Source organism: Xenopus tropicalis, chromosome 7 (assembly GCF_000004195.4).
Source record: "Xenopus tropicalis strain Nigerian chromosome 7, UCB_Xtro_10.0, whole genome shotgun sequence".
Lineage (NCBI taxonomy): Eukaryota > Metazoa > Chordata > Amphibia > Anura > Pipidae > Xenopus > Xenopus tropicalis.
In genome coordinates, this window is record NC_030683.2 from 123188149 (window position 1) to 123215051 (window position 26903).

General features: G+C 44.3%; 1 protein-coding gene across 1 annotated transcript; it reads left to right on the forward strand.

Moving 5' to 3' along the window:
- The first annotated feature begins 6001 nt into the window (after positions 1-6001).
- LOC100488472 (B-cell receptor CD22) lies at positions 6002-22727 on the forward strand. Its single transcript, XM_031906410.1, has 12 exons — positions 6002-6085; positions 7917-7996; positions 8286-8642; positions 12831-13124; positions 14462-14734; positions 15365-15637; positions 16613-16879; positions 17209-17329; positions 17555-17615; positions 19451-19522; positions 21269-21340; positions 22097-22727. The coding sequence occupies exons 2-12, from the start codon at positions 7942-7944 to the stop codon at positions 22205-22207; spliced, it is 1956 nt and encodes a 651-aa protein (XP_031762270.1). The 5' UTR covers positions 6002-6085; positions 7917-7941; the 3' UTR covers positions 22208-22727.
- Positions 22728-26903: the final 4176 nt, after the last annotated feature.

Consider the following 26903-nt stretch of genomic DNA (forward strand, 5'->3'; position numbering starts at 1 on the left):
CACGTCTTCTATCCGCCGACTGCAGGCCACGCCCTCCTCTGCACCACATCCGGCATCCTTGGGACCCACCCTACCTTGCCCCGCAGCATCCGCGGGCAAACATATTGTATGGCTCTCACGGAATTACATTTTAAAACATGTGGTGTTTATGGCTCTCTCAGCCAAAAAGGTTCCCGACCCCTGGTCTATAACGTCATTTTGACAAATGTTTTATTATTACCCCTATAGTGCAATATTTTTCCTTATTAGAACTAATATGAAGGCCACTATATGGGTTATATGAGAGAATCTGTGCCAAAGGCCCCCATGTTTTGCTTTTTTTTGGCTAAAAAGGGCCATTTACAAACGCATTGCGAACATAAAAAATTGACGTGTTTTTTTTTATCCACAATGCAGCATTTGTCCCACAATTCCAGTTAATTCCATTGAGGGTGTGAGGGCAGTTGCACCCAGTTTGTCCAAGCAAACCCATTGACACATCTTCGCCTATCAGGTCTGGCATTCAGCATTAAAGTGCCGTTAGTATGTGATTTATTTGCTGCAAGTCTGCTGTACCTTTATACAACCCGCTGTGTGGTCCCTGCAATTACCCCTACCAGGCGGAGGCTGGAGCTCAAGGGGTTCCTCAGAGTCAATAGACGCACTCGCACATTATTCGGCAGAAGAGGCAGGACAGACTCAATGGTGGTTGGTGCAAATAAAAGAGAAATAAATGGAGAGTAGCATTTTATTGCCTATAGATGGGCCACAATTGTGAAACCTAGGACATTATATTTATTCTGTAAATATAGAAAGCTTTACCATACCTGAGTAAACAGCCCTAGAAGCTCCCTCAGTTTGTTTAAGATAGCAGCTGCCATTTTAACTTGGTCTCACTAGCTTCCATGTTGCCGATCTGGCTGCTGGGTGCTCAGATTACAGCATAGTTTGGAAGGGGAGAGATGGGAGGGGGAAGAGGAGAAGGGAGGGGGAGGAGGAGATGGGAGGGGGAGAGAGCAGAGAGTGGAGGGGGAGAGAGGAGAGAAGAGCAAACTGAGCAGACTTGTGCCATGCCCTGTAGGATTTTTTTGAGAGAAGAAAGTCTGACACAGAAGAACACGTGTACACAAAAGAAGAAAATAAATCCTGTGTTTCTTTTAATAGAGGACTCAGTGCTTACCTAGTTTTAACCTTTCCTTCTCCTTTAATAAATGGCATCAAGAAGCTCAATTAGTCAATTTTCGGCAATTACACTTGCAGCTACATTCATAAGTGACACTGAGAGCTTTTGGAAGGAGGCAAACTGGCACTTTCTTCTCTAACTGTATAGATACAGAGGAGCCCAACCTGTGATTTGCAGCCCCTCAGCTAGACATACTCCCACTTAATGAACCAATAGGAATTGATATGATTCCATAAGGTTAATGTTGTTGAGACCTGACACCATTTCTAATACAATGCAGTGAGAATGGCTGCCATGAAGGGAATAGACAGTTCAAACAAGAGGCAAAACTAAACATTACAGGGCACTACATGCAAAATCTATGAAGGGGAAATGAATGAATAATCAGTAAAGGATTCACTGGGCACATTACATTCCCTACCCCCAAAGCAATGCCAGATCATTTACTAATTTGCCCGGTATAAAGAATTTTTTTTTATATTTTTCATACTTAGTCCAAGAAGTCGCTTCCTCAGCATTTCTATAAACAGGAATCTATTGGGTAAAAAGTTAAAACAAGAGGAAACTTCCTCTTCTAGATTCCCTTGAAATCATATGGGGGGGGGGGGGGGTTGGCACGTGTGGGGTTTGTGCATGGATTTAGCCCTTCGCTGCAGGTTTTTATTATTGTTAGATTTTTCTAAAAAGAGTTTGGGGGTCCGTGCCAGTTTAGGTTGGTCGCTGTTTGCAATTACAGACAGGCCGGCTACTGGAATGTCTATAATATCTATACACTGGCCGCCATGATATTCTGCCAAATATTATATAGCTACAAGATCCGTGACAGGATGAGCTCCCAGTAAATCGTAGCCCAGAGAAACCTCACATCCCACCGCTCATACTCACAGTATGTCACCCACCCTAAATGGAATTAAATGGGTTGTAAACCCAACCATAACGCTGTCCCACAGCGCCCCCTAGTTTTGCTGTAGAAGCTGTTGAAAAATGTAATTATAGATGCAAGGAAATTCCCCAATGAGAATTCTACTGAGCAACCATCTGATTATAAGTGCAAGAGAAGTGACCAATAAGAATGCTGATTCCCAGCACTGTGTCAGGCCCCTTGCTGGTACCTTACATATAGAGATAATTATGGCATTTTCCCCTCATTATATGGCACAGGAATCAGACATGGGGATAAAGGGACAGACTTGTTCAGTGCTGGGAAACTGTGCTTATTGCTCCCAACTCCAATTGCAGGAACAGAGAACAGGGAGCCGGATTTACTCACATCAGCTGGGATTCTCATTGGGGGATTTCTTGCATTTTAATGGGGATTTGGGGGAAAGTTTATTGTGCAATATTGCTTTAAGAATACAGCCCTGATGTTGCTGGACTACAGCTCCCAGCATGCCTCACCCTTCATTATATGTTACATTATTCTGGGATTTGTAGTCCAGTAACAGCTGAGTAAGGTTTGTTTGAGCCACGCTGTGCAACAGGGTTTAGTTCCCCTTGAAATGTAAGTCGATAAAAAAGGAAATAAATTGCATGAACAGGAATAATCAATTGAAATTTTACAATGCAATATTTATGAATATTATTTATTACATTGCAGGTTATAACTGCACATTTTTGCTTTTTCTTGCGAGTTTTAGACCTATTCTTATTTCCAACTGGCCTTGGCATTTTTTTTTATTGCTAACCTTCCAGTTTAGCTTCCATGCCTGCAGCTAGAAATGCTACCTGGGTAGTCTGGGTCACTGACCCTGGTAACAAAAACAAAGCACTGCAAGGTTTTGCTTATCTCTATATATTCAGCACTGTGCAGCTCCAAGTCCAAATGTCCAGGCAACAGGTCAGGGCTGGAAGCAGAGACAAGATCAAACCAGAATTATAAGATCCAATATAAGCATAGTAGGGTCTACCATCGGTAATATGATTATAACTGGCAACGTCCCAATGGGATTAGTGGTGACCATTCTGCACCATTCACTTGCTGCCTCATCTGGGTGTCATGGAAGTGACTTTACCAGTGACCACTGTCCGACTCAAAGAAAAATTAGTGGAGCACCAGGAGGATAAAAAATAAAAATCATTCTTTATTCAATCATCAGTAAAAGGCACATGTACATCCCAATGGATCTCCTCTTGGGATGGAATAAATCTCCAATGGACCTCCTCTTGGGATGGAATAAATCCCCAATGGACCTCCTCTTGGGATGGAATGAATCCCCAATGGACCTTCTCTTGGGATGGAATAAATCCCCAATGGATATCCTCTTGGGATGGAATAAATCCTCAATGGACCTCCTCTTGGGATGGAATAAATCCCCAATGGACCTCCTCTTGGGATGGAATAAATCCTCAATGGACCTCCTCTTGGGATGGAATAAATCCCCAATGGACCTTCTCTTGGGATGGAATAAATCCCCAATGGATATCCTCTTGGGATGGAATAAATCTCCAATGGACCTCCTCTTGGGATGGAATAAATCCCCAATGGACCTCCTCTTGGGATGGAATAAATCCCCAATGGACCTCCTTTTGGGATGGAATAAATCCCCAATGGACCTTCTCTTGGGATGGAATAAATCCCCAATGGACATCCTCTTGGGATGGAATAAATCCTCAATGGACCTCCTCTTGGGATGGAATAAATCCCCAATGGACCTCCTCTTGGGATGGAATAAATCCCCAATGGACCTCCTCTTGGGATGGAATAAATCCTCAATGGACCTTCTCTTGGGATGGAATAAATCCCCAATGGACCTCCTCTTGGGATGGAATAAATCCCCAATGGACCTTCTCTTGGAATGGAATAAATCCCCAATGGACATCCTCTTGGGATGGAATAAATCCTCAATGGACCTCCTCTTGGGATGGAATAAATCCCCAATGGACCTCCTCTTGGGATGGAATAAATCCCCAATGGACCTTCTCTTGGGATGGAATAAATCCCCAATGGACCTCCTCTTGGGATGGAATAAATCCTAAATGGACCTCCTCTTGGGATGGAATAAATCCCCAATGGACCTCCTCTTGGGATGGAATAAATCTCCAATGGACCTCCTCTTGGGATGGAATAAATCCCCAATGGACCTCCTCTTGGGATGGAGTAAATCCCCAATGGACCTTCTCTTGGGATGGAATAAATCCCCAATGGACCTCCTCTTGGGATGGAATAAATCCCCAATGGACCTTCTCTTGGAATGGAATAAATTCCCAATGGACATCCTCTTGGGATGGAATAAATCCTCAATGGACCTCCTCTTGGGATGGAAAAAATCCCCAATGGACCTCCTCTTGGGATGGAATAAATCCCCAATGGACCTCCTCTTGGGATGGAATAAATCCCCAATGGACCTTCTCTTGGGATGGAATAAATCCCCAATGGACCTCCTCTTGGGATGGAATAAATCCCCAATGGACCTTCTCTTGGGATGGAATAAATCCCCAATGGACCTCCTCTTGGGATGGAATAAATCCCCAATGGACCTCCTCTTGGGATGGAATAAATCCCCAATGGACCTCCTCTTGGGATGGAATAAATCCCCAATGGACCTCCTCTTGGGATGGAATAAATCCCCAATGGACCTTCTCTTGGGATGGAATAAATCCCCAATGGACCTCCTCTTGGGATGGAATAAATCCCCAATGGACCTTCTCTTGGAATGGAATAAATCCCCAATGGACATCCGTTTGGGATGGAATAAATCCCCAATGGACCTTCTCTTGGGATGGAATAAATCCCCAATGGACATCCTCTTGGGATGGAATAAATCCTCAATGGACCTTCTCTTGGGATGGAATAAATCCCCAATGGACCTCCTCTTGGGATGGAATAAATCCCCAATGGACCTTCTCTTGGAATGGAATAAATCCCCAATGGACCTCCTCTTGGAATGGAATAAATCCCCAATGGACATCCTCTTGGGATGGAATAAATCCTCAATGGACCTCCTCTTGGGATGGAATAAATCCCCAATGGACCTCCTCTTGGGATGGAATAAATCCCCTATGGACCTCCTCTTGGGATGGAATAAATCCCCAATGGACCTCCTCTTGGGATGGAATAAATCCCCAATGGACCTTCTCTTGGGATGGAATAAATCCCCAATGGACATCCTCTTGGGATGGAATAAATCCCCAATGGACCTCCTCTTGGGATGGAATAAATCCTCAATGGGCCTCCTCTTGGGATGGAATAAATCCCCAATGAACCTCCTCTTGGGATGGAATAAATCCCCAATGGACCTCCTCTTGGGATGGAATAAATCCCCTATGGACCTCCTCTTGGGATGGAATAAATCCCCAATGGACCTCCTCTTGGGATGGAATAAATCCCCAATGGACCTTCTCTTGGGATGGAATAAATCCCCAATGGACATCCTCTTGGGATGGAATAAATCCCCAATGGACCTCCTCTTGGGATGGAATAAATCCTCAATGGGCCTCCTCTTGGGATGGAATAAATCCCCAATGAACCTCCTCTTGGGATGGAATAAATCCCCAATGGACCTCCTCTTTGGATGGAATAAATCCTCAATGGATCTCCTCTTGGGATGGAATAAATCCTCAATGGACCTCCTCTTGGGATGGAATAAAGACTGATTTGTATTTTTTATTCTCGTGGTGCTCCACTACTTTTTCTTTGTAATCCTATTGTTGGGATCCATCTGGGAGTGGGTCTGCGTGTAGCATACTTGGGCTGAGTCCGACTCAGCCTATCCTACTCTTGCAGATAATGGAAGCAAATCCCACTTTCAAAGTTGCAACATATAATAGGAACCATCTAATAAAAGATTTTTGCTTCTGATGTTCACATGTTTCTCAACTTCCTCTGTGGTTAGCGGCTTTACTGGCACAAGAGCTTCTCTTCTCACTTCGACAAGTTTTAACTTATTGCTGGAAAGAGCGTCTGCTGTCGATTGTCTTCTAGAAGTAAGTGTGAATGTGTTTAATTAGAGATTCAGGGTGTGTGTATTAGTTATAACTGTTTATCACTTGCACGTTTCTAGTCCCATTGCAATGTTTATTGTATTGAGATGGGGCATGTACCAGGAAGGAGGCAGGATCTTTTTGTTTGTGAAAGTTTTACTTTTTTCCCTTGTAATCAACTCACCCCACATAGGGGGATATAGTATGCTCCCAACCCTGTGTTTAATTCAGTCTGATTGATATGTGGTTAAAGAGAACTTATGGCTGGGTGGAAAATTGTTTCCCCCACTGGAAGTGCTCCTTAGGGGCACTATGCCCCCAGTAACAGGAGGGGCTCCCAGTGTGGGCGGCCATGTTGTGGCACTAACATGCAAATGATACTTATTGCCCCAGTTTGCTCATTATGTGCCTGTGTGTGAGAGCCCCAGCTCCCCAGGGCCAACAGCTATATTAATATGCAAACTAATCCTCCAATGAGAATCTGTGTAAATCTGGCTCCCTGTTCTCTGTTCCTGCAATTGGAGTTGGGAGCAATAAGCACAGTTTCCCAGCACTGAACAAGTCGTTCCCTTTATCCCCATGTCTGGAAAAAAACCCTGATATTGGCTAATTGTTGTTTTATATTCTGCAACGGTTTCAATATCTCAGCAGTGTCCCTTAACTACTATTCTACTAGAAGCACGTTGCAACCCAATCATCTTATAGGGTCCCTCTGCCCGAAAACAATTTGTTTGACCAATGAAATGAATGAAATGCTCTGGGCCTGTAAATCAGCTGGCTGGCAACATTACTTCAGAATCAGAGAGAATGTAAGCAGAGGGACATACAATTCTTTCAATAGCAATTTCCCAATTACATTAAAACTATGTGACAAGGTGCAATGAATGTATACAGGTATAGGACCCATTATCCAGAATGCTTGGGACCAAGGGTATTCCAGATAAGGGATCTTTCTTTTATTTGGATCTCCATACCTTAAGTCTACTAAAAAATCCATCAAACATTATTTAAACCCAGTAGGATTGTTTTGCATCCAATTAGGATTAATTATATCTTAGTTGGGATCAAGTACAGGTACTGTTTTATTATTACAGAGAAAAGGGAAACATTTAACCATGAAATAAACCCAATAGGGCTGTTCTGCCCCAATAAGGGGTAATTATATCTTAGTTGGGATCAAGTACAGGTACTGTTTTATTATTACAGAGAAAAGGGAATCATTTAACCATGAAATAAACCCAATAGGGCTGTTCTGCCCCCAATAAGGGGTAATTATATCTTAGTTGGGATCAAGTACAGGTACTGTTTTATTATTACAGAGAAAAGGGAATCATTTAACCATTAAATACACCCAATAGGGCTGTTCTGCCCCCAATAAGGGGTAATTATATCTTAGTTGGGATCAAGTACAGGTACTGTTTTATTATTACAGAGAAAAGGGAATCATTTAACCATGAAATAAACCCAATAGGGCTGTTCTGCCCCCAATAAGGGGTAATTATATCTTAGTTGGGATCAAGTACAGGTACTGTTTTATTATTACAGAGAAAAGGGAATCATTTAACCATGAAATAAACCCAATAGGGCTGTTCTGCCCCCAATAAGGGGTAATTATATCTTAGTTGGGATCAAGTACAGGTACTGTTTTATTACTACAAAGAAAAAGGAAATCAGTTTTAAAATTCTGAGTTATTTGATGAAAAAGGAGTCTATGGGAGACAGGCTTTCTGTAATTCGGAGCTTTCTGGATAATGGGTTTCCGGATAAGAGATCCTATACCTGTATTGGGAAGTTACTTAGATTTTCTTGAATTTCTGTGTGCTGTTTAATGCAGGAAGAAGGAGAGTTGTGGGTGAGACATGATGGAGCGCTACAGGCACTTACACAGGATCATTCTCATGGTTGTTCTGCAAGGTAAATCCAACCCTCCCCATAACCTACACATAATCCAATGTTACAAAACATAATATCGCTGCCTCGCCTTGGAGTGGGGCATTTACTGGCATATTACATTTTAGCTGCCACAATAAGGCCCCAGAAACAAGGCCATATAGGAAAAAAAAATGTCCATAAATATGTACAAAAATATGCATTTTAATATAGTTTATTACAGTTATTACTGCCCACACTGTAGAACTGGTCATAGGCTTGTGCTACAGTCTCTATGTGCCGTTTGTGTTGCACTAATGTGTCTGTTTCTCAGGGGGGTTCCCAGGTTCGTACAGTCAGGATCGGGCCATTACCCTCCCTGAATCCATCAGAGTATTGAGAGGATCCTGTGTGGAGATTCCCTGCACATTTACCGACCCCATGGGCTTTGAAAACTCCAATCTGATCTGGTACAAGAAATCATTATCAACTTATGAAATTATTTTTGACCAACATTATCCATCTCAAATAAATGAACGTTACAGAGGCCGCACTTCCCTGGTCGGCAATGAGCCAAACAGCTGCTCCCTGAGGATTAATGATGTGCAAGAAAGTGGCACTTATTATCCCTATATATATGGGAACTGTGATGATATCACTGATTGTTACACTGTGAGCATCTCCGTTACAGGTAGGAAATGGGAAATATAAAGGTACATACACACAGTCACAGTTTAAAGTCTACCCAGTATGGGCTCAGCAGTATAGGATCTAGTGCTATATTTATATATATATATATATATATATATATATATATATATATATATATATATATATAATGTCCCAACATCGGCACTCACAAAAACGATAGATCATAACCGGGTACTAACCATTAACCTGTATACCATCCCATAGGAAGCACTCACGGTAGTATAAGATAAAAAACAGTTTATTTAAACATAATGTCTACGCGTTTCAATCAATATAGGATCCTGATGACGATCCTATATGGATCGAAACGCGTAGACATTATGTTTGAATAAACTGTTTTTTATCTTATACTACCGTGAGTGCTTCCTATGGGATGGTATATATACCATATATAAACTTGAAAGCAAGAAAGTTGCAGGTAAAACTTAGTCCCTTGGCTAAATGTATATTGAAGCAGTAGAATTCTTAATGAATCACGTAATTCAGTGTAGGAACTGGTCATAAGGGATGACTTTGACGCAGTTGGCCAGCTTAAACTATATTGCAATATATGGACAAACAATCCCTGTTTTGCTTAATGAGGAGGGCATTTCTTAGTAGCTTAATGCACAGAATGTCTTAATGTCCTGTATATATTGATAATGGGTGAGTGCAGAGGATCGCTTGTTGTTGTTTATATATATATATATATATATATATATATATACAAAATGCTGGGAAGCTGCACACCATAAGGTTGTGTTGATACCTGGGTGCCTGTGCAAAAAGTAAGTATACAGGCTGGAGTGACGGCACACACAGGATTTTCACAAATGCCGTCAATGAAGCAGATATATATATATATATACAGGCTGGAGTGGCGGCACACACAGGATTTTCACAAATGCCGTCAATGAAGCAGATATATATATATATATACAGGCTGGAGTGACGGCACACACAGGATTTTCGCAAAGAAGTCGCTGGGTCAAACAGTAGAAAGAATTTTAGAGCTTTATTGTGACCAACGTTTCAGCTTCGTCAGCTCCCTGACGAAAGCTCCTGTGTGGAGCTGAAACGTTGGTCACAATAAAGCTAAAGCTAAAGCTCTAAAATTCTTTCTACTGTTTGACCCAGCGACTTCTTTGCGAAAATCCTGTGTGTGCTGTCACTCCAGCCTGTATATATATATATATCTGTTCCATTGACGGCACTTGTGAAAATCCTGTGTGTGCCGTCACTCCAGCCTGTATTTATATATATATATCTGTTCCATTGACGGCACTTGTGAAAATCCTGTGTGTGCCGTCACTCCAGCCTGTATATATATATATATCTGTTCCATTGACGGCACTTGTGAAAATCCTGTGTGTGCCGTCACTCCAGCCTGTATATATATATATATATCTGTTCCATTGACGGCACTTGTGAAAATCCTGTGTGTGCCGTCACTCCAGCCTGTATATATATATATATATCTGTTCCATTGACGGCACTCACCACTCCAAAGCAACACACCGGGTGCTCACCAAAAAATGATCCACATAAGATCAGTTGAAAGCACTCACGGCTCAATATACTTTAAAGTATCAAAAAAAGATTTTATTGCTCCACGCTCACACGTTTCGATATATAAATAAAGCATTCCTTCTTATGTAATGAGACATATTCAAATATATTCCAAAGCAGCCAGATACATAGGGCTTTTCCTGGAATTGTGCTCTGTTTATTATATTAATTATGACAATCTCCTTAATTTTCTTTTTTTCTATAAAAAGTGCAGTAGTTTTATGATTTTTATTAAACCCCACATCAAAGACAATAAGTAAGGGGAAGATAACTGGAGGGAAGATCTGAATAAATGTATTTTTTCCCCCAGCCACAGTTGCTCTAAAGCACCCAAGAGGAGGGATGACATGGAAATGAAATTTTCCGCACTATTTATTCATTTTTTAAATGAAATAATACGCAGACACACTTTAGGGGGTGATCACAATCTTCGCATATATATGGTAAATCTTACCCGTAGTGAGGATACGTCCGGGTGCTCATGCCCCAGACCTTTCAGCTTACAGAGCCATCATGGGAAAATCAGAGAGTAATGCAGGCAGGCACTCCGGATACTCAATAATTGTAGAAAGAGCAGCCAAAAATATAGTAAAAAAGAACAAAAGTTTATTTAATCCATATGTAAAAAACAGGGGAAGCCTTACGCGTTTCATAGGCTCTATGATTACCGTATATACTCGAGTATAAGCCGAGTTTTTCAGCACCAAAAATGTGCTAAAAAAGTCAGGCTCGGCTTATACTCGAGTATAAGCCGAGTTTTTCAGCACCAAAAATGTGCTAAAAAAGTCAGGCTCGGCTTATACTCGAGTATAAGCGATACGCTGCGATGACATTCTGCATGCAAGCACAGCCTCCCATGCTTGTTGCTTGCGCGCATACTTCCGTGGAGTGCGAGGGTGTCGATGCCATTCGGCGCGCAAGCAGAACTTCCCATACAACTGTGCTGTTGCTTGTTGTGCGTGCACGCACGTGAGTATGCCGGTGGAGTGCGACACTTTCTGCAGGACATGCCATTGAGGAGGCACATCTGAATGTGCACGGGGGTGGGGGCACGCCAGCTAGTGAGGCAGTTAGAATTGGGTGAATAGGCGGCTGCTGATAGCTGCAGGTAGGAACATAGAGCACACATGCTGTGACACTGGAGGGAGAAGGGGGGTTGATTTGGGCAGACGCTTCATCACAGATCTGAGAGCTGTCATTCATTAAAGGGTTAACTGCGGCCGGGAGGAAGGAGGAGGGGGGCTGAATCGGGCAGATGTCCTCTCACAGCTCTGAGAGCTGGTATTTACTTAAGAGATAATCGGGCCGTGTGGAACATTAGAGATCGCGCTACTCAATCAAGTGAGACGGCAGTGGTGGGGGATGGTGGTTTTGGTGTTGGGAGAGTGCTATATGGGGTAAATAGACCTACCATTTAATTAACTAATTTTCACTTTGTGTATATGCATCTCCCCACCTTTCTCAGATAAGAGTACAATGGCTGCACTTTGACTCTAACTATGTCTCCCCCTGCAATAGCTAACTAAACTGTATAAACCCCACTACAATTAATTCTGTATCACTAAACTGGGAGTGTGTACACCCAACCCCCGCAACTGCATTCCCCACTGAACTGTGGACACTACTATTCAGGGTAAATAGACAAATTTGGCTATTATGATATGTAAATAAATTAAATAATTTCCAGTGTATATATATGAATTAACTGCTGTAACTCTTCAAGGCAGGAGGATCAAAGGGTCCTCCATCCACTTTCCCTAATCACCTTTCCCTAATCTGCAGCTGCCAGCATGATATATTTATGAAGAGTTCACAGGGGGACACGCTGAGTCCTTTATTAATTATTTTGATTATTGAAACTTAGCAGTAGCTGCTGCATTTCCCAACCTAGGCTTATACTCGAGTCAATACGTTTTTCCAGTTTTCTTAGGTAAAATTAGGTACCTCGGCTTATATTCGTATCGGCTTATACTCGAGTATATACGGTAAGTACCTTCTGGTACGAAACGCGTAAGGCTTCCCCTGTTTTTTACATATGGATTAAATAAACATTTGTTCTTTTTTACTATATTTTTGGCTGCTCTTTATACGATTATTGAGTATCCGGAGTGCCTGCCTGCATTACTCTCTGATTTTCCCGAAATAATATGCAGGGCAAACAGAAAACTCAATTCCTATTTATTGCACTTGAATTGAACTTGTCTGTAGTAGGGATGCACCGAATCCAGGATTCAATTTGGGATTCGGCCAGGATTCTGCCTTTTTCAGCAGGATTCGGATTCAGTCGACTTTTAGGACGAATTGAAAAATTTTCCCTGTGCGCGACACTATTTGTCCCTTCCGTGGGACATTAGGATTCAGATTCAGCTCGGTATTCGCCCCCAAATCTTTTACAAAGGATTCAGGGTTCGGCCGAATCCAAAAATAGTGTATTCGGTGTATCCCTAGTCTGTAGTTTGCTTCTTTAGAAAAAAAGTTGCATTGAGCCTCGTGTTAATGGGATGTTACAGGGATGGGGGGCAAAGGGTGGAAGAGATAAGGGAAGGGTTGCAAAGCAATAGTGAGGGTGCAGGAGCCCATGTTATCTGTCAGTATTAACTGAGTGGATGAATTCTTTTAGATGTTCCCAGTAGGCCAGCAATACAGATACCCACAGATCTAACTGAGGGGAAACGTGCCCCCATCTCCTGCTCTGTAGAACACACGTGCCCCCCCAGCCCCCCTACTCTACAGTGGAACAGAGCTGGGTATAAACTCACTGACAGGCAGCAGAGCCTTAAGGATGGAGTATGGAAAGCTGAGACTGTAATGGAATATCTCCCCTCCTACCGGGATCATGGGGCTGAACTTGAATGTAAAGCTACGTATCCAAATGGGCTCAGATCCCAACGCCGGGTCACTTTAAACATAACATGTAAGTACTGACTATGAGAATAAAATTCAGCTTCATACAATGTTCATACAATATTTAGTGAGAGCTGTGGTAGCAATTACAATAATATTTAGGGGTTTTGACATCATTACTTTCCATTTGTATAATTCCATTTAGTTTTTATACAATTTTGGAATGATCATGACAATTGTTTTCTACAGAGAAGTATTAGTAAAACGTTACTGCGCTGCTGCTGCTCAACCAAACGTTACTCAGCTGTTGCTGGACTACAAATCCCAGAATAATGTAACATATAATGATGGGTGAGGCATGCTGGGAGCTGTAGTCCAGCAACATCAGGGCTGTATTCTTAAAGCAATATTGCTCAATAAAACTTTCCCCCAAATCCCCATTAAAATGCAAGAAATCCCCCAATGAGAATCCCAGCTGATGTGAGTAAATCCGGCTCCCTGTTCTCTGTTCCTGCAATTGGAGTTGGGAGCAATAAGCACAGTTTCCCAGCACTGAACAAGTCTGTCCCTTTATCCCCATGTCTGATTCCTGTGCCATATAATGACGGGAAAAATGCCATCATTATCTCTATATGTAAGGTACCAGCAAGGGGCCTGACACAGTGCTGGGAATCAGCATTCTCATTGGTCACTTCTCTTGCACTTACAATCAGATTGTTGCTCAGTAGAATTCTCATTGGGGAATTTTCTTGCATCTATAATTACGTTTTTCGACAACTTCTATAGCAAAACTAGGGGGCGCAGTGGGACAGCGTTATGGTTGGGTTTAATGTTAAACAGCCTTTTTGTCTAAGGGAAACCTGCCTAACTGCTAATTAATTAATTGAAAACTGGATTTGTTAACCCCCTCCCAATGTGTCCCAGTGGCAACCCAGTAAGGTTCATTTGGGATTCTCTAAACCAGTGGTTTTCAGTCTTTTTATGTTCAAGCCTCCCCCCCCCCCCCCACTTTGAGGTCTCCCTAACTGACGTTTAGGATGTCCTACCAAGAATATCTATGAGAAAACAGTCTAGAGCGTTGGGGACCTGGCTTATAGAGGTGCTACAGGGTAAAGCTACTCTAATTTTATTCATTTTTAAAAAATGTATATTTTAGAAAATGAATATAAACAAAAACAAGCAATGCATTTGAAAACAATACATGTTTGTAAAAGATGATGTTTTTTTAAGTAACCCTGTTGCCGAACCATCCATGGTTATAACCCCTCATTTCCCAATGGGGTCCTACACATGTGTAATATTTGGAGCCCGCAGAAATGACAACACCCCTTCAGTTGCATGCCCTATAGCACAACCCCCACAGCTGCTCTGCTGCTGAATATCATTTCTCTTTATAATTTCTACCAGTCTCTCCAAAAAACACAAGAATTGTTATATCTGATGGGAAGAAGGAAAGGAAAGAAGGTGATGCCGTGAGTTTAACCTGTGAAAGTGATGCCAACCCTGCTGCCAATGCCTTTACCTGGTACAACAATAAGAGAGATGGAACTGTAGAGCTGAGGGAGGAGCAGGGGCGGAGCATAACTGTGACTGTGGGGCGGGGCAGAGAGACATTCTCCTGCACTGCAAGGAACCCACTGGGAACTGAAAACTCCACTCTATCTGAGCTGCAGGTTTTATGTAAGTATTATATGAATTTTACTTCTACTAATCCAATCACAATAGCCCATTGTAACTGTACAGAGAGTTAAGAGATAGGATTACCAAAGTATCATGCAACTCATAGAGACAGGTGTGAGAGTTGCATGAATGGATGTGTGAAGAGTTCTGAAACCACCAGAGTTTAGATGTTAGAACAGCATTGTATTTAGCAAACAGATGGTGTTGAAGGCCCCCGCCTCTGTTTAGAGACGGTTTCTCCACCTTAACATGAATAGCCTCTTTTACACCTTGTTCAAACTAGAGGTCTTTTTTGTCCAAAATTTGGACATTGCTATGCTCAAAGGAGTGTCCCTTGTCGTTTAAAGTGTATAAATACTATGTATAAATCGTGGTTGCCTCAAATAAGGTGCAGTCGAGTCAAGTAAGTTGCAGTAGTGTAAAAATGTAAATAAAAGTCATAGCTTCTCTGCTGCTGAATATCATTTCTCCATCCATGTTTATAAACCCTCATTTCCCAAAGGGGCCCCACACATGTGTAATATTTGGAGCCCCCAGAAATGACAACGCCCCTTCAGTTGCACGCCCTATAGCACAATGCCCACAGCTGCTCTGTTGCTGAATATCATTTCTCTTTATAATTTCTACCAGTCTCTCCAAAAAACACAAGAGTTCTTATACCTGATGGGAAGAAGGAAAGGAAAGAAGGTGATGCAGTGAGTTTAACTTGTGCCAGTGATGCCAACCCTGCTGCCAATGCCTTTACCTGGTACAACAATAAGAGAGATGGAACTGTAGAGCTGAGGGAGGAGCAGGGGCGGAGCATAACTGTGACTGTGGGGCGGGGCAGAGAGACATTCTCCTGCGCTGCAAGGAACATAATTGGAGATGGAAAGTCTACTGTTTTGGGTCTGCAGGTTTTATGTAAGTATTTTATGAATTTTGCTTCTACTAATCCAATCACAATGGCACATTGTAACTCTACAGAGAGTTAGGAGATAGGATTACAAAAGTATAATGCAACTCATAGAGACAGGTGTTACTTGTGAGAGTTGCATGAATGGATGTGTGAAGAGTTCTAAAATCACCGGGGTTTAGTTGTTAGAACAGCGTTGTATGTAGATAGATGGTGTCGAAGGCCCCCGCCTCTGTTTAGAGATGGTTTCTCCACCTTAACATGAATAGCCTCATTCAAACCAGTGGTCTTTTTTGTCCAAAATTTAGACATTGCTATCCTCAAAGGAGTGTCCCTTGTATTTTAAAGTGTATAAATACTATGTATATATTGCGTTTGCATCAAATAAGGTGTAGTCGAGTCAAGTAAGTTACGGTAGTGTAAAAAAAAGTAATGCGCGTCAAAAACGTCATGCAGCCGTAGTAGTAGTTTTGCCATTTCGCTAATTTTTCAGCACTTTCACCAGTGAAACAGGACAGATTTGCTCGTCACTATATTCAGTGAGAAAAAAAACCAATTAAGCACATTTTCCAGATTACATTGTAACCAAAATATTTCCATTTTGTAACGGACCAATACTCTCAACTTGCTTTTTTTTAGTATTAATATATAATATAAACATTTTGGGGGATTAGTCTTTGCATGTGAAGCAACATGTTCCTAATTTTATATTTTTTGCCTTCTTCATTGCTGTTTAACAACGCATGCAGCATTTACTCTAAAAGAAGTGTCTCTGCCTTCTGACTTCAGACTTACTAATGTAAATGATTCAAGCCATAAACTCAGATGTGCCATAAACTATTGGGATAGGATCAGGGGGCAAAGGAGTTCTGGTGCAGCAGCTATAAACACCTCTGCTACAAACTCACCTGGATTATATACACAGCTTTAAAAATATATAAATAGACTGTACATGCAATTTTATTTAGCATTTGTTTCTTCAGATAAAGCCAAAGACGTCATAATAGAAGGAAAAGATGAAGTGAAGGAAGGAGCAGCCCTGGAGCTTGAATGCCATTTCTCAGACTATAACCCACCAACAACTCAGTACAGCTACAGCTGGTATCTAAATGGGAATCCTGTGAATGGGGAGACTGGCAGAATATTACAGATAAATAACATTACAGAGTCCCATTCTGGCAACTACAGCTGCAATGTGCAGAACGGAGCGGGACCTTCCTCTTCCCCAGGCTTTGCTGTTACACTGACGTGTAAGTATTACAGTAAGTAGGTTACACTAACAATGCATATCTAGCTGGTCTTGTCTGTAGTTACAGCCCAAAAGGGGTTACAGTCAAAAAACTATTGCTCTGTGAGGCTACATTTTACTGTTATAGTTACTTTTTATCACTTAGCCTTATATTTAGGCCCTCTTCTATTCATATTCATGCCTGTCTTTCAAACCACTGCCTAGCTGCTAGGTTAAATTGGAGCCTAGCAACCAGATAGCTGCTGAACAAAAAGCTAAATAATTCACCAACCGCAAATGATATGTGATAAAAATGAAGACCAATTGCAAACTGTTTCCTTTTTATTGCAGCTGCAACGACTGGAGAGGAACAGCTCACAACAGTCATATCCGGAATATCCATAATATCCGGAAGTGTAGCTGGTGCTGTATTGATCATACTATTGATTCTGGCCCTATATTTATATCTAAGGTATGTGATTAGATATTTTTTTGTTAGAGCTAATACAGAAGTACGGATAACATATTTGTTTAAAAAATACACAAATAAATTGTTTCTAATAATTATATTATATTATATATATATATATTATATAGTGGGATAGTTGTTTAAAGGAACCGTGCTCTTTTTTAATGTTACTCTATTACGTGGCTGTCTATATTTTTAATGATAAATTACATTTTATTCCCCAAACAGATACAGAAAGTCACAGAAAGGGGGAGCTTCAGGGGGCAGAAGAGTGGAGCCAGATTATCAGGTGAGACCATAACACTTGCACCTTCTTCCGCTTATAGGGTTGTGTATTGACCTGCAAAGTATAAAAATCACCCGAAAGCAAAATCAGCACAAAGAGGAATGGAGAAACCTCCCAATACAGGTATGGGATCCCTTATCCGGAAACCCGTTATCCAGAAAGCTCTGAATTACGGAAAGTCCGTCTGCCATAGACTCAATTTTAATCAAATAATTCAGAATTTTAAAACTGATTTCCTTTCTCTCTGTAATAATAAAACAGTACCTGTACTTGATCCCAACTAAGATATAATTACCCCTTATTGGGGGCAGAACAGCTCTATTGGGTTTATTTAATGGTTAAATGATTCCCTTTTCTCTGTAATAATAAAACAGTACCTGTACTTGATCCCAACTAAGATATAATTACCCCTTATTGGGGGCAGAACTGCTCTATTGGGTTTATTTCATGGTTAAATGATTCCCTTTTCTCTGTAATAATAAAACAGTACCTGTACTTGATCCCAACTAAGATATAATTACCCCTTATTGGGGCAGAACAGCTCTATTGGGTTTATTTAATGGTTAAATGATTCCCTTTTCTCTGTAATAATAAAACAGTACCTTGTACTTGATCCCAACTAAGATATAATTACCCCTTATTGGGGGCAGAACTGCTCTATTGGGTTTATTTCATGGTTAAATGATTCCCTTTTCTCTGTAATAATAAAACAGTACCTGTACTTGATCCCAACTAAGATATAATTACCCCTTATTGGGGGCAGAACAGCCCTATTGGGTTTATTTCATGGTTAAATGATTCCCTTTTCTCTGTAATAATAAAACAGTACCTGTACTTGATCCCAACTAAGATATAATTACCCCTTATTGGGGCAGAACAGTCCTATTGGGTTTATTTAATGGTTAAATGATTCCCTTTTCTCTGTAATAATAAAACAGTACCTGTACTTGATCCCAACTAAGATATAATTACCCCTTATTGGGGCAGAACAGCCCTATTGGGTTTATTTCATGGTTAAATGATTCCCTTTTCTCTGTAATAATAAAACAGTACCTGTACTTGATCCCAACTAAGATATAATTACCCCTTATTGGGGCAGAACAGCCCTATTGGGTTTATTTAATGGTTAAATGATTCCCTTTTCTCTGTAATAATAAAACAGTACCTGTACTTGATCCCAACTAAGATATAATTACCCCTTATTGGGGGCAGAACAGCCCTATTGGGTTTATTTAATGGTTAAATGATTCCCTTTTCTCTGTAATAATAAAACAGTACCTGTACTTGATCCCAACTAAGATATAATTACCCCTTATTGGGGCAGAACAGCCCTATTGGGTTTATTTCATGGTTAAATGATTCCCTTTTCTCTGTAATAATAAAACAGTACCTGTACTTGATCCCAACTAAGATATAATTAATCCTTATTGGAGCCAAACAATCCTATTAGGTCCTACACCTGTACTGTGACATTGTTTATATCAGGGTGAGTTTTGTAATTCACACTAAAGGTGCCCATACACGGGCAGATTTAAGTAGGCGATTTGAGTCTTTAGACCAATTCAACATTTTCACCCAGATGTCGGTCAGGTAGGGTAATTGGGGGTCCCCATATCTGGCCAGGTATGGGGACCCCCAATAACCCTACCTGACCGATATCTGGGTGAAAATTGGTATTGATTGAGCAGGTTTGAATCCTTTAGTCGGATAAGGGACCGTATGGGCTCATTGATGCAGTTTTTGCTCCGTCATTGTAATTCATTTGTGCTGAAATATAGAGTTTTGTGGGGGAATATAGAAATTACAATTTGATTATTTTTGCCGCTGCCTTTGAACAGAATTCCCAGCCCACTGAGAGTCCCTACGCTGCCCTTCAGATGGGAGACACGGCCGTGTACGATGTAATGAAGGTAAAACAAATGGGGGAGATTTGATATGAATGTGGAACATGGGGGGAGCACTGGGTCTGACTGGAACCCATAATGGTGATATCACAGAGAAGGACGGAATGAAAACACAGAAAATACAATTGATATTTATTGTAGCAAACAAGGGGAAGTTGTGATCACTACTACATTTTTAACCTTTAGGCAGGGGGTGCAATTAGGCACATTATCAATATATATAGGACATTAAGACATTCTGGGCCTGATTCACTAAAGGGCGATAAAAATGATCGCACGCTTTTTCGCGTTAAAAAACGCAAAATAACTTGCGCGCGATTCACCATAGTGTTATCGCGTGCGAAAAATCGCCATTTTCGCATGGGGTATTTCTCGCACTAGTTTTACCGTTTTGCGTTAATTTCCGCGCTGAAAAGAATACGATCGCATGATTCACTATAACTTTTGCGCGCTAAATATCGCATTCGGCTATACGAAAATTAACACCTACTACAGGCAGGCGAAAAATTATACAAAAGTACAGTAAATGAGTTTTTGCAATAAAATATGGACTTACAGTGTTATTTATTCAAGTCTGTGTTTCCCCCAGAGTGACGCAGCCGCCAGTTTGCAGCGAAATGTTCATTTTTAATACAGTAATTTTCCGCAAGTATTGGCGTGTATGGCTAACATGGCGTGCGTTCATTTGCGCAACTATTTCTATTTGGCTACAAGTGATGAAATGTTTCGCCAGGCATGGATTCGCAGCAAATTTTTGGACGTGCGTTGAATTTTTTCGCGGCGGATTTTTTCATGCGTTTCGCAAAACAATCCGCCAATGGCAAAACGCATGAAAAAATTTGCCACGCAAAAATTCACCGCACATCCACAAATTGATACAAGTGTCAAAAAATAATAGTCACAGCAACAATTTTTTTGCCCGCACAACATTTTTGCCGTTTCGGGGATCTTTCGAAAGATTTGCTAATTTTTCACTAAAGAAACCAGAACACATTTGCTCATCACTAGTGGCTACTATTTATATGCATCTACTATTTATATGATACCATTTATATGCTACTATTTATATGTGGCTAATATTTATATACACCATTTATATGCTTCGACAATTTTTATACACTATTTCTATGCTACCATTCATATTCGGCGATTATTCGCGTAATTTAGCGCATGTACAGGCAAATACCGCATTGAAATAGTCTTTCGCGAGTTAAATAACGCTTGCAATATCGCGCGTAACAAAGCGCGAGTATGCTTATAGTGAATCGTGCGAAAAATCGCCAAAATTAAGCGGCGGTAAAAATTTTAGCGCACAATAAGAATAGCGCACGTTTTATCGCCCTTTAGTGAATCAGGCCCTCTGTGTATTCAGCTACCAAGCAATGCCCTCCCCTCTAAGCAAAACAGGGATTGTTTGTCCTTATATTATTGCAGGGCACAATGGGTTAATCCCAGTTCTCAGGTTATGCTCCCCCCAGTGAAACCTAGGCGATTCACTATCTAGCCCTAGGTCTGTATACTGGTAACCCTACTCCGGGCAGCAGTACAGCCTAACTATCTATCATACCTAGTATGACCTATAATAGGACTTGCCCTCTCATCACTCCAGCAATGCTTTGGTTGGCCGGCCAGGTTACCTAGGGCACCCGGCTGGTGTTACTCAACATATAAAATATATAAAATCATGCTCTTCTGGCAGTTTTCCGGAATAAAAATGATCATGTAATTATTTTTATCACTGCATTTGAACAGAATCCCCAGGCCACTGAGAGTCCCTACGCTGCCCTTCAGATGGGAGACACGGCCGTGTACGATGTAATGAAGGTAAAACACATGGGGAGATTCAGTATGAACATGGAACATAGGGGGGAGCACTGGGTCTGACCAAGGAGCAAATCAAATAGTTTCCCTGATTGGTCACCTGACTGGTGATATCAAAGAAAAGGATATGCTTATTGATTATCAATAAAATATATTATATATACACAGAATATGTATTACATAGGTACTGGCCAGACTGATAGGCCAAAAGAGCAGGTATAGTGGATAACATAACATCAGTATATAGGTTCAAATTAACTCTGATATAAATGATAAGTCACCGAGGCATTGCATGAACATATAAAGGGAATGAAAGACAGTAATGGCACCAAACATGTTGTTCCTTCTCCTTCCCACTGGCCATTCATTTATTTACATACTACCAGGGTCGGACTGGGGTGTGGAGGGCCCACCGGGGCCCGCGGCCATTACCTCCCCTCCGAGGGCCCCCCTAACCCCCCTCGCAGGGCCCCCCACCCGACGTCCTTCCCTGAGCGCGTAAATTTAACGCATCGGGGCAGGAGCGGTCAGGCAGGGGGAGCGCCACAAGGGTCGGGTCTGGGCCACCGGGGCCCACTAGAGCTGGGGCCCACCGGGATTTTTCCCGCCCCAGTCCGACCCTGCATACTACCCATAATTCACTTATTGAAACGTGTGCTCCTTAGGATTGTTAAGTCAATAATAATCCTGTTAATACAAAATCATCCTATGCTTTGTTGTAATAAAAAACCCAAAATGTAATTATTTTTGTTTGAACAGAATTCCCATTCCACCGAAAATCCCTACGCTGCCCTTCAGCTGAGAGACGCGGCCCTGTACCATGATATCAAGCTGAAAAATTCAGAAAGACTTGATATTAATCCCAAGTGAGAAAAAGGAACACGTGGGATGTGCTGGGTCGTACCAACGAGCCTATGATGTCCCTTGTTGGTCACCTGTAGAAAGAAGAATAGGCTTACTAACAGTCACTGAACTATAAACATAAAATACCTAGGTCCTGTCAGGACCTGTCCAATAAGTTAACTTTTAGTATGTTATAGAATGGCCAATTCTAAGCAACTTTTCAATAGATTTTCATTACTTATTTCTTATAGTTTTTAAACTATTTGCAGCTTTCAAATGGGGGTCACTGACCCCGGCAGCCAAAAAACTATTCCTCTGTGAGGCTACAGTTTTATTGTTTTTGTTACTTTTTATTACTTATTCTTTCTATTCAAATCCTCTCTTATTCATACATCAGTCTTTCATCCAAACGACACCCTGGTTGCTAAGGTAATTTGAATCCTAGCAACCAAATAACTGCTGAAACTCCAAACGGGAGAGCTGCTGAACAAAAACTGAAATAATCTGAAAAAACTATAAATATTAAAAAAAGAAGACTAACTTGAAATTGTATCAGAATATTATTCTCTACATTATACTAAATGTTAACTCAAAGGAGAACAACCCTTTTATATTATACAGAGAATAATTCTCTATTGTCAAATATAAGGATGTTGCAGGGGGATTGCAGGCAGGGCCCCATGTAAAGAATGAAACAACTCACAAGGCATTAGGGCTCATCTACAACCCTGGGGGCATCACAGTGACCGGCCAACATTAAATGGCACAGTTAGGTCTAGCATCACAGGCCTGGCCAGACCAGGGTTGAGTGAGTGTAGGACTGGCCAGACCGAGGGTGAGTGAGTGTAGGACAGGCCATACCGGGGGTGAGTGAGTGTAGGACAGGCCAGACCGGGGGTGAGTGAGTGTAGGACAGGCCAGACCGGGGGTGAGTGAGTGTAGGACAGGCCAGACCGGGGGTGAGTGAGTGTAGGACTGGCCAGACCGAGGGTGAGTGAGTGTAGGACAGGCCATACCGGGGGTGAGTGAGTGTAGGACTGGCCATACCAGGGGTGAGTGAGTGTAGGACTGGCCAGACCGGGGGTGAGTGAGTGTAGGACAGGCCAGACCAGGGTTGAGTGAGTGTAGGACTGGCCATACCAGGGGTGAGTGAGTGTAGGACTGGCCATACCAGGGGTGAGTGAGTGTAGGCCAGGCCAGACTGGGGGTGAGTGAGTGTAGGACAGGCCAGACCAGGGGTGAGTGAGTGTAGGACTGGCCATACCAGGGGTGAGTGAGTGTAGGACTGGCCAGACCGGGGGTGAGTGAGTGTAGGACAGGCCAGACCAGGGTTGAGTGAGTGTAGGACTGGCCATACCAGGGGTGAGTGAGTGTAGGACTGGCCATACCAGGGGTGAGTGAGTGTAGGACTGGCCAGACCGAGGGTGAGTGAGTGTAGGACTGGCCAGACCGGGGGTGAGTGAATGTAGGACTGGCCAGACCGGGGGTGAGTGAGTGTAGGACTGGCCAGACCGAGGGTGAGTGAGTGTAGGACTGGCCATACCGGGGGTGAGTGAGTGTAGGACAGGCCAGACCGGGGGTGAGTGAGTGTAGGACTGGCCAGACCGAGGGTGAGTGAGTGTAGGACAGGCCATACCGGGGGTGAGTGAGTGTAGGACTGGCCATACCAGGGGTGAGTGAGTGTAGGACTGGCCAGACCGGGGGTGAGTGAGTGTAGGACAGGCCAGACCAGGGTTGAGTGAGTGTAGGACTGGCCATACCAGGGGTGAGTGAGTGTAGGACTGGCCATACCAGGGGTGAGTGAGTGTAGGACAGGCCAGACCGGGGGTGAGTGAGTGTAGGACTGGCCAGACTGGGGTGAGTGAGTGTAGGACAGGCCAGACTGGGGGTGAGTGAGTGTAGGACAGGCCAGACCAGGGTGAGTGAGTGTAGGACTGGCTATACCAGGGGTGAGTGAGTGTAGGACTGGCCAGACCGGGGGTGAGTGAGTGTAGGACAGGCCAGACCAGGGTTGAGTGAGTGGTAGGACTGGCCAGACCAGGGGTGAGTGAGTGTAGGACTGGCCATACCAGGGTGAGTGAGTGTAGGACTGGCCCAGACCGGGGGTGAGTGAGTGTAGGACAGGCCCAGACCAGGGTTGAGTGAGTGTAGGACAGGCCAGACCGGGGTTGAGTGAGTGTAGGACTGGCCAGACCGGGGGTGAGTGAGTGTAGGACTGGCCAGACCGGGGGTGAGTGAGTGTAGGACTGGCCAGACCGGGGGTGAGTGAGTGTAGGACTGGCCAGACCGGGGGTGAGTGAGTGTAGGACTGGGCCAGACCGAGGTGAGTGAGTGTAGGACTGGCCAGACCGGGGGTGAGTGAGTGTAGGACTGGCCAGACGGGGGTGAGTGAGTGTAGGACTGGCCAGACCGGGGGTGAGTGAGTGTAGGACTGGCCAGACCGGGGGTGAGTGAGTGTAGGACTGGCCAGACCGAGGTGAGTGAGTGTAGGACTGGCCAGACCGGGGTGAGGTGAGTGTAGGACTGGCCAGACCGGGGGGGGGTGAGTGAGTGTAGGACGCAGGGGGCGGGCCAGGACAGGCCGGGGGGTGGAGTGAGTGTAGGACAGGGCCAGACTGGGGGTGAGTGAGTGTAGGACTGGCCAGACCGGGGGTGAGTGAGTGTAGGACTGGCCAGACCGAGGGTGATGAGTGTAGGACTGGCCAGACCGGGGGTGAGTGAGTGTAGGACTGGCCAGACCGGGGGTGAGTGAGTGTAGGACTGGCCAGACCGAGGGTGAGTGAGTGTAGGACTGGCCAGACCGAGGGTGAGTGAGTGTAGGACTGGCCATACCGGGGTGAGTGAGTGTAGGACTGGCCAGACCGAGGTGAGTGAGTGTAGGACTGGCCAGACCGGGGGTGAGTGAGTGTAGGACTGGCCAGGACCGGGGGTGAGTGTAGGACAGGCCAGACCGGGGGTGAGTGAGTGTAGGACAGGCCAGACCGAGGTGAGTGAGTGTAGGACTGGCCATACCGGGGGTGAGTGAAGTGTAGGACTGGCCAGACCGGGGGTGAGGTGTAGGACAGGCCAGACCGGGGGTGAGTGAGTGTAGGATAGGCCAGACCGGGAGTGAGTGAGTGTAGGACAGGCCAGACCGGGGTGAGTGAGTGTAGGACTGGCCAGACCAGGGGTGAGTGAGTGTAGGACAGGCCAGACCGGGGGTGAGTGAGTGTAGGACTGGCCAGAACGGGGGTGGGTGAGTGAGTGTAGGACAGGCCAGACCGGGGGTGAGTGAGTGTAGGACTGGCCAGACCGGGGGTGAGTGAGTGTAGGACTGGCCAGACCAGGGTGAGTGAGTGTAGGACTGGCCAGAACGGGGGTGAGTGAGTGTAGGACAGGCCAGACCGGGGGTGAGTGTAGGACTGGCCAGACAGGGGGGTGAGTGAGTATAGGACAGGCCAGACGGGGGTGAGTGAGTGTAGGACAGGCCAGACCGGGGTGAGTCAGTGTAGGACAGGCCAGACCGGGGGTGAGTGAGTGTAGGACAGGCCAGGCTGGGGGTGAGTGAGTGTAGGACAGGCCAGACCGGGGGGTGATGAGTGTAGGACAGGCCAGACCAGGGTGAGTGAGTGTAGGACAGGCCAGACCGGGGGTGAGTGAGTGTAGGACAGGCCAGACCGGGGGTGAGTGTTAGGACAGGCCAGACCGGGGGTGAGTGAGTGTAGGACAGGCCAGACCGGGGGTGAGTGAGTGTAGGACAGGCCAGACCGGGGTGAGTGAGTGTAGGACAGGCCAGACGGAGGTGAGTGAGTGTAGGGACTGGCCAGACTGGGGGGTGAGTGAGTGTAGACAGGCCAGACCGGGGTGAGTGAGTGTAGGACTAGCCAGACAGGGGTGAGTGAGTGTAGGACAGGCCAGACCGGGGTGAGTGAGTGTAGGACAGGCCAGACCGGAGGTGAGTGAGTGTAGGACAGGCCAGACCGGGGGTGAGTGAGTGTAGGACAGGCCAGACTGGGGGTGAGTGAGTGTAGACAGGCCAGACCTGGGGGTGAGTGAGTGTAGGACAGGCCAGACTGGGGGTGAGTGAGTGTAGGACAGGCCAGACCGGGGGTGAGTGTAGGACAGGCCAGACGGGGGTGAGTGAGTGTAGGACAGGCCAGACCGGAGGTGAGTTAGTGTAGGACAGGCCAGACTGGGGGTGAGTCAGTGTAGGACAGGCCAGACTGGGGGTGAGTGAGTGTAGGACAGGCCAGACCGGGGGTGAGTGAGTGTAGGACAGGCCAGACCAGGGGTGAGTGAGTGTAGGACAGGCCAGACCGGAGGTGAGTGAGTGTAGGACAGGCCAGACCGGGGGTGAGTGAGTGTAGGACTGGCCAGACCGGGGTGAGTGAGTGTTAGGACTGGCCAGACCGGGGTGGTAAGTGTAGGACTGGCCAGACCGGAGGTGAGTGAGTGGTAGGACAGGCCAGACCGGGAGTGAGTGAGTGTAGGACTGGCCAGACCGGGGGTGAGTAAGTGTAGGACTGGCCAGACCGGGAGTGAGTGAGTGTAGGACAGGCCAGACCGGGAGTTGAGTGAGTGTAGGACAGGCAGACCGGGGTGAGTGAGTGTAGGACAGGCCAGCCGGGGGTGAGTGAGTGTAGGACAGGCCAGGACCGGGAGTGAGTGAGTGTAGGACAGGCCAGACCGGGGGTGAGTGAGTGTAGTACTGGCCAGACCGGGAGTGAGTGAGTGTAGGACAGGC